The sequence below is a fragment of the Mustelus asterias genome, chromosome 6, assembly GCF_964213995.1.
Source record: "Mustelus asterias chromosome 6, sMusAst1.hap1.1, whole genome shotgun sequence".
Classification (NCBI taxonomy): Eukaryota; Metazoa; Chordata; class Chondrichthyes; order Carcharhiniformes; family Triakidae; genus Mustelus; species Mustelus asterias.
In genome coordinates, this window is record NC_135806.1 from 107,271,255 (window position 1) to 107,284,171 (window position 12,917).

General features: G+C 40.0%; 1 protein-coding gene across 3 annotated transcripts in view; it reads right to left on the reverse strand.

Moving 5' to 3' along the window:
• The window catches only part of ccdc125 (coiled-coil domain containing 125), a 35,533-nt gene extending 22,656 nt beyond the window's left edge, over positions 1–12,877 (reverse strand). The window contains exons 1-4 of one of the 3 annotated variants that reach the window (XM_078214862.1): positions 12,823–12,877; positions 6,267–6,608; positions 3,122–3,180; positions 507–593 (exon numbers count right to left, since the gene is read on the reverse strand). In XM_078214862.1, the coding sequence (XP_078070988.1) occupies positions 507–593; positions 3,122–3,180; positions 6,267–6,576 (456 nt within the window). In that variant the 5' untranslated portion in view covers positions 6,577–6,608; positions 12,823–12,877. Of the gene's footprint in view, positions 1–506; positions 594–3,121; positions 3,181–6,266; positions 6,623–12,758 lie in introns of all 3 variants that reach the window. The other 2 variants (XM_078214863.1, XM_078214864.1) reach the window with 2 other exon arrangements.
• Positions 12,878–12,917: the final 40 nt, after the last annotated feature.

The window sequence follows — 12,917 nt, forward strand, 5'->3', positions numbered from 1 at the left end:
ATAGTCAGGAACTCAACTTCCTGTGCAAAGCAGTCAATAGTAGCTAAGGATAATCACCAGTGAAGCTTCTATAATCTGCTTCAAAACAATAGCTATTCAATGGAACTCTCTTCCTATCAGCACTCTGAGTGCCACCACACCACATGAACTGAAAGGCAGCGGCTCACTACCACCTTCTCGCGGGCAAGTAGGGATGGGCAATTAATGCTGGCCTTGCCAGCGACACCACATTCTGCAAAAGAATAAAAATCTTAAACTTTTATTTTTCTATTCATAAATCTAGGAATCATATTTACTTTAAAAGAGTTTCTAACAAAATATAGCAACCAAACTATTCCCTTGAGCGAAAGCTAAACTTTCAGTAATGCTGAGTTATTGGTACGAATGTGGTAGGACTGTATAGTCACATCAGATTTCCTCTTCCACTGCATGAGGCACAACTCATCAGTGGCATTAAAACATCAGAGTCCAGTGTTTGAGATTAGTAACATTGACATGCAACTCACCATGCCCTGTAATATTTTTAATGCTTCATATTTTCCCTCAAGTTGTTGTTGTGTTACTTCAAGCTCAGATCGCAGAAATTCTGCTTCCTGCACAATATAAAACTTAGCAATTAATCACAAAATTACAGTTCTTGAAATAAGCAATAAAAATTGCATGAAAAATCATTACCAAGAGTTGGAATGGTGCTTCATTAACTCTTCTTAGAATGTTCCATATTAATCAGTGCAATTCTTTTTTACTCTTTAATGAGACATGGCCGTCACTGGCGAGGCCAGCATTTTTATTGCCCATTTATTGCCTAATTGCGTTTAAGAGTATGGTGGTGAGTGCCTCCTTGAACTGCTGCAATCCATGCAGTTTAGGTACACCCACAGTGCTGTTAGGGAGGGAGTGCCAGGATTTTGATCCAGTAACAGTGAAGGAACGACAATTCCAAGTAAGGATGGTGTGAGGTTTGTAGGGGAACTCGCAGGCAGCAATTTTCCCATGCATCCGCTACTCTGACCTTCTCAGTGGTAGAGGTCGCAGGTTTGGGAAGTGCTGCTTTGAAACCATGGTGAATCTCTGCAGTGCATCTTGTAGATGGTGCACACTGCTGTCACTTTGCATTAGTGGTGTAGTGAGTGGATATTAAAAGTGGTGGATGGCTGCCAATCAAGAAGGCCGTTTTGTCCTGGAAGGTGTCAAGCTTCTTCAGTGTTGTTGGAGCTGCACACACCCAAGCAAATGGAGAGTATTCCATCACACTACTGACCTGTGCCTTGTAGATGGTGGACAGGCTTTGCAGAGTGAGGTGGTGAGTTACTCATTGCAGAATTCCTAGCCTCTGACCTGCTCTTGTAGCCACTGTATTTATATGGCTAGTCCAGTTCAGTTTCTGCTCAATGGTAACCCCCAGGATCTTGATAGTGGGAGATTCAGAGATGGTAATGCCATTGAATGTCATCGGGAGATGGTTGGATTCTATCTTGTGTGGCGCAAATGATACTCACCACTTATCAGCCAACACCTTAATATTATCCAGGTCTTGCTCCACAGTCTGCTTCAGAACCTGAGGGGTCTTGAAATGGTGCTGAACATTGTGCAAGCATTTAAAAAAAAATCCCCACTTCTGACTTTATGATGGAGTAAAGGTCATTGATATAGCACCTGAACATGGTTGGGGCTAGGACACTACGCTGAGAACTCCTGCAGTATGCTCTGGAACGGAGGTGATTGATCTCCAAGAACCACAATCATCTTCATTTGTGCTCGTTATGACTCCAACTAGTGCAGTTTTCCCCCACACCAATTCCCATGAATTCTACTTTTGCTATGGTTTCTTGATGCTACACTTGGTCAAATGCTGCCTTGATGTCTATGGCAGTTACTCTCACCTCACCTCTTGAGTTCAGCTCTACTGCCCATTTTTGGATTAAGGCTGTAATGAGATCAGGAGCCGAGTGGTCCTGGCAAAACCCAAACAAGACATCAGTGAGCAGGAGGTAACTGACGAAGTGCTGCTTGATCGCATTGTCAAAGACCCCTTTCATCACTTTGCTGATGATCAAGAGTACAATGATGGGGTGGTAATTGGCTGGGTTAGAATTGTCCTGTTCTTTGTTAACAGGACATAGCAATTTTCCACATTCCCGGATAGATACCAGTGTTGTAGCTGAATTGTAACAGCTTGACTAAGGGTGAAGTTAGTTCTGGAGCACTAGTCCTCAGTGCTATTGCTGGAATGTTGTCAGGGCCCATAGCTTTTGTAGCATCCCATGCCTTCAGCCAGTTCTTGATATCACATGGAGTGAATCAAATTGGCTGAAGACTTGTATCTATCTTGCTGGGGACCTCTGAAGGACGTTGAGATGGATCATCCACTCGGCATTTCTGGCTGAAGATTATTGCAAATGCTTCAGCCTTATCTTTTGCATTGAAGTGCTCCCCATTGAGGACGGAGATATTATGAAGCCTCCTTTTCCTGTCAACTGTTTAATTGTCCTCCACCATAACGATTGAGGAAAATTTTATGCACCAATATTCACTTTACAACAGAATATGCATTATATTATGATAGGATAGACATGTGAACTTATACTTTCAGAGAAATACAGAATCATTACTTTTGTGCAACGACTTCCATCAAAGTAACTGTTCATAACACAAGATACATGTCACTGGAAGAACTGACATATTTTCCACATTTGATAGTTATAAAGCATTAACATGGTTTCCTCGTGTGTTACACCAAGGAATGACAACTGTGTGACGTGAATTGAGGGGGGTCATCTTCACATCACTATCCGCGTAATTAGACATACTCTTCTGACCTCAGGGCAACTCTACAATTGTAGATCGGACGTCCATGAACTCAGGGGACCTCTAACACACGCACGCACACAGTTGATTTTTCCCTTTTTTAATATTTTGTTTAACTTGAGTAAAAAAAGGAGCAAGTTACAATAACTCGTTCAAAATGTCCAATTTTTGGAAGCGTTAGTTTCACGTAGTCTCTCATCGTCATTGCTTTTTACAAGTTTACCTTCATGCTCAATTTGCTACTTGCAAGAACCCAATTTTTTTTTTTAAAATGAAGAATTAATTTCAGTCATTCTCAACTAAAATAAATTACCTCCAGAACTTCCTGAAGCCGGCGTTTTAGCTCTTCATTTGACATTTCAACTTGTGAGCCTGCAGGGACAGCATATGTTTTATAAACTTAACACATCGCATTATTCAAAGTAAACAAACTTCAACTTTAGCTAAATATGCAATATTCACCTATTGTATGTCACTTTACGGCATCTAAAAACTGATGATTTAGGCATTTCTTTAATTTCTATTTCCAGATGTGCACAAATTGGCTGTTGCATTTCCTACATTAAAACATTCAGTTTGGAACTTTCTCAGATTGTGAAAGACGCAATATGAATGCAAGGTTGTTAATCCTTTTATTGTTTGTCAGGTGATTTCTCAAATCCATCAATAAAAGGAACAGTTGATTTCACATGTTTCAATTGGTCTTTTGCAGTTTAATTATAAAGGACAATTCTCATGAAGTGTTTGTAAATTAGTTTGTATTGGAAAATAATTAAAGGAACACCTATCTTGAGAACAGATTCAATCGTTGTCCACACCATGCGTAGCTAATTTGCACCTAATGTCCCAAGGCTCTCCACAGAAGCATTATAGAACAAATTATGAAGCGGAATCAAAAAAGGAGATATTAGATCAAAGAGGTAGGTTTTAAGAAGCATCTTAAGGGAGGAAAACAAGGTGGAGCTGTAGGGATATTCTAGAGCTTTAAGGCAAAGGAACTGAAGGCACAGTTATCAAAGGCCAGAATTCAATGAATGCAGAGATAGGGAGGGGTGAGGCCATGGAGGGATTTGAAAACAAGGACTTTTAAAATCAAAATGTTGCTTGACCAGGAGCCAATGTATGTCAGTGAGGACAGTGAATGGGATTTGGTGCCAGTTAACATATGGGTAGAGTTTTAGATTACTTCAAGTTTATAGAGGTTAGAATTTGCAAAACCGACCAGATTTGCTTTGTCAAGTCGAGAGCTAATAAAGGCATGAATGAGGGCTTCAGCAACAGATCCGTTGAGACAGAATGAAATTGGGCAATGTTATAGAGGGAGTCAGAGTGATGGTGTGATATGAGACCAGAAGCCCATTTCAGGGTCAAATATGACACCCATGTTGTAAACAGGCCAATTTAATCTCAACAATTGACAGGAAAAAGGATGAGGAAGTGGCTAAGGAAGAAAATTTGATGCTGGGACCAAAGAAACAATGCTTTCAATCTTCCCAACATTTATGTGGAGGAAATGTCTGCTCATGCAATATTAGATATCAGATAAGCAGCCTGATAACTTAATAGCAGTGGAGGAGTCAAGAGAGGTGGCGATGAAGTAGAACTGGGTGTCAAGGGACGACACGTAGATGTGAATAGGAGGGGGCTGGGGCTGGTTAGCTTAGTTGGCTAGACAGCTAGCATGTGCTTCAAAATAACATCAAAAGTGCTGAGTTTAAACCTGCTCCTGTTAGACTTGGGGCCTGATTTCTTGCCCTGCCCCAAAGTAAAAATCACAGTGACCCTCAAATAATCTAGGATGGAAGCTGAAGAAGGAGATGAGAGGTGGCCTTGGATGCTTGGGGGACACAACAGGTATGTTGCAGGAGCAGGAACAGAAGTGATTCTCTGGTTCCCATTAGATAGATAACAGTGAAATCTGGTGAGAGCAATCCGAACTAGCTGGACCACAGAGGAGAGGCATTGGAAGAGGCTGGTATGTTCGACCATGTAAAAGGCTGCAGATAGGCTGGCAAGATGCTCCTTAAGATGCATCTCTTTGACCACAGCTGGACCACAGAGGAGAGGCATTGGAAGAGGCTGGTATGTTCAACCATGTAAAAGGCTGCAGATAGGCTGGCAAGATGCTCCTTAAGATGCATCTCTTTGACTTAGCTTTTGGTTATCTGCCCTGACGTCTCCTTAACCTGGATTGGTATCAAATTTTGTTTGATAATGCCGCTGTGAAATGACCTGGGATGCTGTGCAGTACTACGTTACGTGTTGTATAAAGTTGCTGTATCTCATTATTCGTAATGTGAGTAATGTCCCATCATTCTAAACTATTTACTGGGACAGGAGGATGGCAAAAAGGAGAATTCTTTCTGCTATTGTATTCAGCCTGTAGTAAAGGGTTTAAATACTAGGAGATCCAAAGTAAAAACAAGTACGAGAAGGGAAGACAAAAAGAGCTTATATTTACACCCAACATTTAACAGAGCTGCGAAATAATTTACTGGGAAAACCCCTGGGTAAATGAGATCAATCAAAATTGTGTTGGGCTGTTTTAAGGATAAAGTCATGAGATCCAAGAGTTCTGCCCTTTTTTAAAAGAAAATTACTCCTTTCTCATCATATCCTTCAATCCCATCCCTCTCCAAAACCTAATTGGCTGTCAAGACCATTTAAAATTTCTGCTTCAGTAGAGTTCCTTTATAACTTATCTCACGAATATTACTTGCCCCTAATTTTTCACCCAGTGCTATTCTGGACACCCCCATTGACTCACCATTCTGACTTGGAACTATCCTGTCAATCCTTCACTGTCATTGGATCAAAATCCTGGAACTCCCTCCCTAATAGCATTGTGGCTGTACCTACACCACAGGGACTGCAGGGATTCAATAACTTACCACCACAATCTGAAGGACAATGAGGGATGAGAAATAAATGCTGGCCTAGCCAGCAATGCCCTTACTTCACAAACTAATTTTTAAAAACTTAAGAAAGGACAAACTTTGATTTGTACTTTGTCCATTTGTTAATTAAAATTGCATTCTTTACCATAAAAAAGTATTGCATTGTTACAAGGGTTTATCCACTTTTGAACCTAGATTGTACGTGTATACATAAATGTGCTTTTCACCCCTTTATAGCTCACAGCCCATCCCTTAGTATCAGTAAATTTTACTCTTAATTTTTAGAACAAGTCACAACACTAAAAATGTTCGGGATGTCGAACTATTGCATTTAGGTTAAGGAGCACGAATAGCTACCAAGCCAGAGTTTTCAACCAAGCTAAGAATGAGTGAGGCTTAAAAACATTATAATCACTATAACTAAAGTGCTATGCTTTCATTCAAAACGTATGACAGGTATTTAAAACTTGAGACAGACATTAAAGATTCACAACTTATCAAACCTAATCTTCATAGTTATGCACATTGCAAGCAGTCATAGTCTTAAAAAGTGAACTTTACCATTACTGCACGACCACCTGCTAGTACTCATCCCGTCAGAAGCTGTTCGTTTATGGAATGAATTATAGAGGCTGCTGTATTTTGTCCAATGGGAAAACGTAAACCCATTCTTTTCATCCACTTTTACATTCCGACTAGAAATAGAGTCATCAACATCTGATCCTTGTCTTGATCTTGTGGTCTCAGCAACTGATCCGTGTTTCTGTTGATAAATTCCGCCAGGTTTCCTGCGGAGGCCATCACCCAAATCTCCGCTTGACATATCATCCTCTTCTTGCACGTGTACCTCAGTTCCGTGTCTCTCAGACATGAGGAGCTGCACAGGTCCAGCTGCCCAATTATCTGCAGAAAGAAAACTGGCAGATGGAGAAAACAAGCATATTTTAAAATAAAGCAAAAGATAAGTTACTTGGTATTATGTTAAGCTGACAATCAGCTTTAGAAAGAAATTAACTCTAAAGTACTAGTTTTATCTTCTGAGGTATATTCTAATATCAGCTATTGCAGGTACTTGAAGTTTTAACAAATGGAATTGTAAAGAGGGATTTCATCTGCTCCCTATATTTCACTTACAAATCTTTCATACCCATTTAATTTTACAGGTTTAGGGTGGCTATGGAAAAGGACAAAGAACAATCCAGAGTAAGAATAATTAACTGGGGGAAAGGAACTTCAGTGGAATAAGACTGTGTCCTCAGCCCCTTACTATACTCCTCATATACTTATGACCATGTGGCCAAATTCCACTTTTGCATTCATAGTGACCATCATGAAGTATCAATTTATAGATTTAGGTTAACTAGGGCAGAGCATTCAAGTTTCACTGCATCCCAATTTTTAACTTTGCTTCTATTTTCAAAGCAGAGATAGTGAAAAAAGCCAGCCTTCATCACTGCACTGCCCAACCATTTTGATTTATCCCCTCATTCCTGAAGACACTGACTGCCTCCATGGAGGGCATTCCAACAGGTAGCAGTCCTACCTGCAGGTACCTCACCCAAATGATCATTATTATTGAAACTGACAGCAAGTACACGCTCTGTGACTATGATGCATTTCAAAACCATGTTTGAACTTCCAGGCTTACCCAGTAAGCATAAGTCAACAAATCAGGCATTCCAGCTACAGGTAAATCAACATATTTAAACATTGAAATTACTGCCAATATGGAATATCATTCTAACATATTTGATCACTGACATTTGCATCAGCAACAAGCTGATTCGGCCCATAGGGAAATCCAGACCCTTTACATTTCAAATATGCCCTTTTGATCTACCATGCCCATGCACACAGGGAGTCAAGACCAAGTACAACACTCAGGAAAAGCAGGGTTATGGAATGGGGTAGGTAATTGGACTGAGGGGGAGCAGGAGGAGTAGGGCAACCAAGTCAAGTTCCACCCAGGCCCCAGCTTTCAGATTAATTGATTAAATGTGAACACCCAATAAAAGGGGGTGAACAAATTAATTCCATAAAGACTAATACAAGACCATGAGGTTAGTGGAAATAAACTACTGGAACCGTTTATTAATACATCTATCCTCTAGCAGTCAGCACAAGACTGGCTAAGCAAGCTCCACTCAGGGTGGTGATTGAGTCCATTCTCTTAAACGGGCATGGTACAACATGCATAACAGTGCTCTGCTGTTTTTGTTGAGTATCAACTCCATCCTTTACAGGGTGGATGTTTCCCCATTCAAAAGCCACCCATTTTCCTGTGATTACTTGTCAAGTTTGCCATTTATCTTGTCAGGGTTGGCAAACCGTATGATCGTAAATTAGCACATCAGTTGGGGGGGGGGGGGGGGGGGAGAGAGAGAGAGAGAGAGAGAGAGAGAGAAAGGAATGCCATCTATAATAGATTCTTATCGCATTGAAGACACCTGTCTGCTTTTGAAGAGTGTTTTATCAGCCATTAGTAGCTTCTCAGACAGGTTAGAACTGTTAATGTTGAAATCCTGTCACAATGACGTGCTTCAGTTGTATGTCAGAGCAGCTGTTACTAATTGGGGAAAGGGACAGGCATTATTCTTAAATATACACAAGGACTGGTTTCTGCCTGTGTCAGGGGAAGGAAAAGAAAGCCTGTGCTCTTTGGGTTTTAAAAATAAATCTATGTTAAGCAAAGACAAGCTTCAGATTCTTCCTTTACGCAGTGAATTATAACAAGGACTTGTTCCACTACTATTACTCACTAAAAAAGGTGGATTATATTAAGTCTGCAATAGACATCATCTGTCAACTACTGATAGCTGTGTAATGGGGGCTAGATGGGGAGATTTCACTATTAAAACCAAGGTGATGGGAAGGGCTTTTCACCCAATATCATTTGGTAGGCATTAACTCTGAAATAGATAATTTTGACACATACAAGAAAAAACAGAAGTAAAAGCTGACACTTATAATTTACCTTCCTACCAGATAACATAGGTTTTAGTGCAGTTTGAAATAGAATATTGTAACAAACTCAAAACTTTAATATACAATAGCTATAAATCAACTCATATTTGCCTCAGTAATTCCAAGTTAGGGCTTCCTGATCAGCATTTAAACAAAACAAAGATATTTGCCAAAATAAAAAACTCTACAAATCCAGAAGTGGTTTGGATTAACTGAAGAGCTTCCAACCCCTTCATAATTTTACCATAATGATCTTCTACTTACCTCCTTTCAACAGTGCTCATCTCCATCCCTGCCTCACACTCATCTAGATCTCAAATCCTCAGCCATGTTCTTTGCTACCTGCAGTTTTGACTATTCTAGTGCTCTCCTGTCGAGACTCTCATTCTCCATAACTTCGGTTCACCCAAAACTCTGCTGTGTGTATCCTAACCTGCACAAGTCACTCTCACGTCATCCCCATGCTCACTGGCCTATATTAGCTTCTGACATGCTTTTGTTGTCATATTTTCCAATCATTTGTGCCGCTTGGATGTTATTTTTGGTACTCTTCTTTGTGTACCCATTGTTATTTTCTATTCTTTCCCTGCTATCATAGATGGCTCAGTTCACCAGCACTTCAAATTTAACATTTTTATCCTCACGTACAAATCCCAATATAATTTCAAACTTCAGTATCTCTTTTTTTTTATTCACTTGCTGGGTTTTGCAGACAAAGCCAACATTTATTGTCCATCCCTGATGTGCTGAGTGGTTGACTGAGCCACTTCAGAGGGCACATAAAGAGTTAGATATAGGCCATATCAAACGAGGACAACAGGTTTCCTTCCTTAAAAAGATTTTAAAGAACCAGATGGATTTAGACAACAATCGGGTAGTTTCATGGTCATCATTACAGACACTAGCTTTTTATTTAAGATTTAGTTAAGTAACCAAATTTAAATTCCCCAGCTGCTGCGATGCGGTTTAAATCCATGTCTCCAGATCATCAGCCCAGACCTCTGGATTATGGATCTAGCTTGTAATGGCCATGTTCCCAGCTTGATCAGCCCCCCAAACCCTCTGTTTTTCTAATTTTGACCTCCTTCCATTTTATTTATTTATTCGTGTCACAAGTAGGCTTACATTAACACTTCAATGAAGTTACTGTGAAAATCCCCTAATCCCCACACTCCGGCGCCTGTTCGGTCGGGTACACCGAGGGAGAATTTGGCATGGCCAGTGCACCTAACCAGCACGTCTTTCAGACTATGGGAGGAAATTGTAGCACCTGGAGGAAACCCACGCAGACACAGGGAGAATGTGCAGACTCCACACAGACAGTGACTCAAGCCAAGAATTGAACCTGGGTCCCTGGCACTGTGAGGCAGCAGTGCTAACCACTGTGCCTTTTGTATCACCATTGATGGTCATCCTTTTAGCCCCTAGTCTGATTTTCATTCCATAAAGCCATCTGTTTCTCCACCTTCCTCTAATCCTTTAAGACCCATCTTAAAAGCTTATCCTCCTTGACCAATCTTTGGTCACCACTCCTTGTTTGAGTTACTGCCTATATTCTTACCGCACCTCTGTGCAGCATTTTAAGTAATTTTGCTATATTCTAGATACTCTATAAATAAAAAATAATTTGAGACCCATTCAACAAAGCAATATAAAAAATCCTTGTGCTTATCCTTTAACTAGGGAATCTCTAATAATTCAATAAAGCCATTCTTACGCTATAAAATTTTACTTAATTAATTCTACTAACTCCCAATGTAATATTTTTCATTAATCAATATCTTAATAAACGGCAAGGCCTAATAACACCAAATAATAAAGCATAACCCAGATGAGCTGCGAAATGGAGAAATGTCTTTAATGGAAATATTACTGATAGAAAATTCAACGTGTTAATAAAATGAAAACAATTCTTACTTCCTGAGAACTTAGCTAAATTCCAAATTTATTTGGTGCTACAAATTTGTTGAAACAGTATCAGTGCTCTCCCAGCATTCAGAAGGATTGTCAACATCAGAGCCCATACTTAAGTTTCAACCATTTGGAAACAGAACATTCTGCATCTATAATCCCATCAATAAATGCACGTTAACCTTCTTTTGCATATGATGTAATACACTAGCAAAACCTGTTTGCATGTAATCCACTGCGAACAGAAGACATTTAAACTTTTGTAAAACTCAGAATTCAACAGACAAACAAAAAGAACGGCAGCCTTCGATTAGCAGCATTACAGGAACAGAAAAAAATCAAGTATTGTGAAAACCTTCCAAGGGGAAAGGCAATAAAATTAGTTGTGGTATTACAAATAGGAACAAAAAAAGATCTAAAGTACTCCATAAGCTTGAGGTTGTTCAATTTACTGTCACGGTCTAACTCAAATCAAGTCCCATTCACCCATCACCCATGTTTGTTGACCTACATTGACTCCCACTCAACCAATGCCATGATTTGAAAACTTTGTTTGCAAGTCCTTCCCTTCCTTTCTATGTAATTTTCTCCAGTCCCCACAACCTTCTGAGATAACTGGTCTCTTGAGCATCCTCTACTTAGCACTTAGCGATGTCTAGGCTCTAAGTTCTGGACTTCCCTCCCTAAGTTTTTCCACCTTTCTTCCCGCCTTTAATTAATCCTTAAAAGCTACCTCTTTGACCAAGCTTTTGGCCATCTGCCCAAATGTTACCATATGCAGCTCACAGTCAAAACATTATGCTTTGTAACATTCCTGTGAAGCACTTGGAACATTAAAAGATGCCACTTAAATTCATAGCACCATTGTAAAGGAGGGACACAAAAGATAAGCTGGTTAAATCTTAGGCAGAAATGATGGTGATATAATTAACAAAATTGCCTATTTATTTCCATGAGTGAGTAATCTACAGAAGAGCACAGAAATGTTTCTGAGAAAGTTCTTCGGGTAGAAAGAAATTATACAAGAAAGTTAATTTTCACACACTGGGGATAAATTTGAGTGAAAATAAATTTTAAAACATTTCTGAAGCATACCTTTCTCCTTCAGTTATTAACTAAACTGCTTCACTTTTTTTGTAATATCTAAAATAGTAACCACTGCAACAAAGTTGAGTTGTTAAATCTAGATTTCGAACAAGAAATGATTAGCATCTTGATGAATAAGGATGAACAAAGCCTTTAGCTCATCAAGAGGCAAAAGAAGCTATTATAATCATAGGTGATTTCAATGTTTTAAGAATCCAGTGGCAGACCACAGAAAACTGAAAAGGTGAATTACTGGAGAATCAAGAGCTGCACCTAGGCATGTTATAACTTAGCCTGGGCTTTCTGATCAGTCAATATTAGTTTCATGATCCTATCCCATTGGCAGTGCACTGAGGCATTGCATAATCACACACATATTCTAAAGCACAAAAGCTGTGTTTTTTTGTCTTTAACATAGTAAAGCAAGCCAACATGCTGCACAGGTACACAATCAGAAAATAAATGACACTCAGTCAAAGTAGCAGCTATTAGCACAGGAAAAAAAAAGGCTTGGTCAAAGACGCAGTACTTAAGGGGCCGTGAAGAGAGGTTTCGCAAGGTAATTTGAGTTTAGGACCAAGGCAGTTGAAGGCACCGCTACCAAGTCAGGTTTGCACAATGGGAACGTTGAATGAACATGAAGCTCTTGTCAGAGTTTTAGGGTTAGACAAGGTTACAGCGAGATACAAAAGGAGCAAGAAGGCTATCATGAAATTTGGGCACCAAATTGAGAATTTTAAATTAGAGGTTGACGGTGATCAACAGCCATCAACACTGACTAGATTGATATATCAGACATGCATGTTAAATTTACATCCCACTTGAGAATCATAAATTTCACTCCTAACAATGTGGTGAATTTACACCACTGATCTGCAGGCAGTGAGTGGGGTTGTTTGGGTCAATCTGAATGCCAGATGCAGAAGCAGCAGCAGACCTCAGAAAACCTGCTCTACAACTCCCGAAAACTGGTGCCTTTTTTCTAGGGCAAAAGAAACAAATGTCCATCTTTATAACAGCCTGCAGGCGGAAGGAAGCAGCATGTTGTTCCTGAATGAATATTACAATAATTATAGGGCGCCGGCCACCGACCTGAGCCTCCTTCCTCTCCCCTCACTAGAGACCGGCTCACACGGAAAGAAAGCCCCGCTCTTACCGACCCCGATCAGCCGCTTCCCACTTGTCGGATCCGCGAAAAACTTTCCGCCTCTTTCCCCGGAAAACAAATGGCGGAAATCCAGACCCACGTGA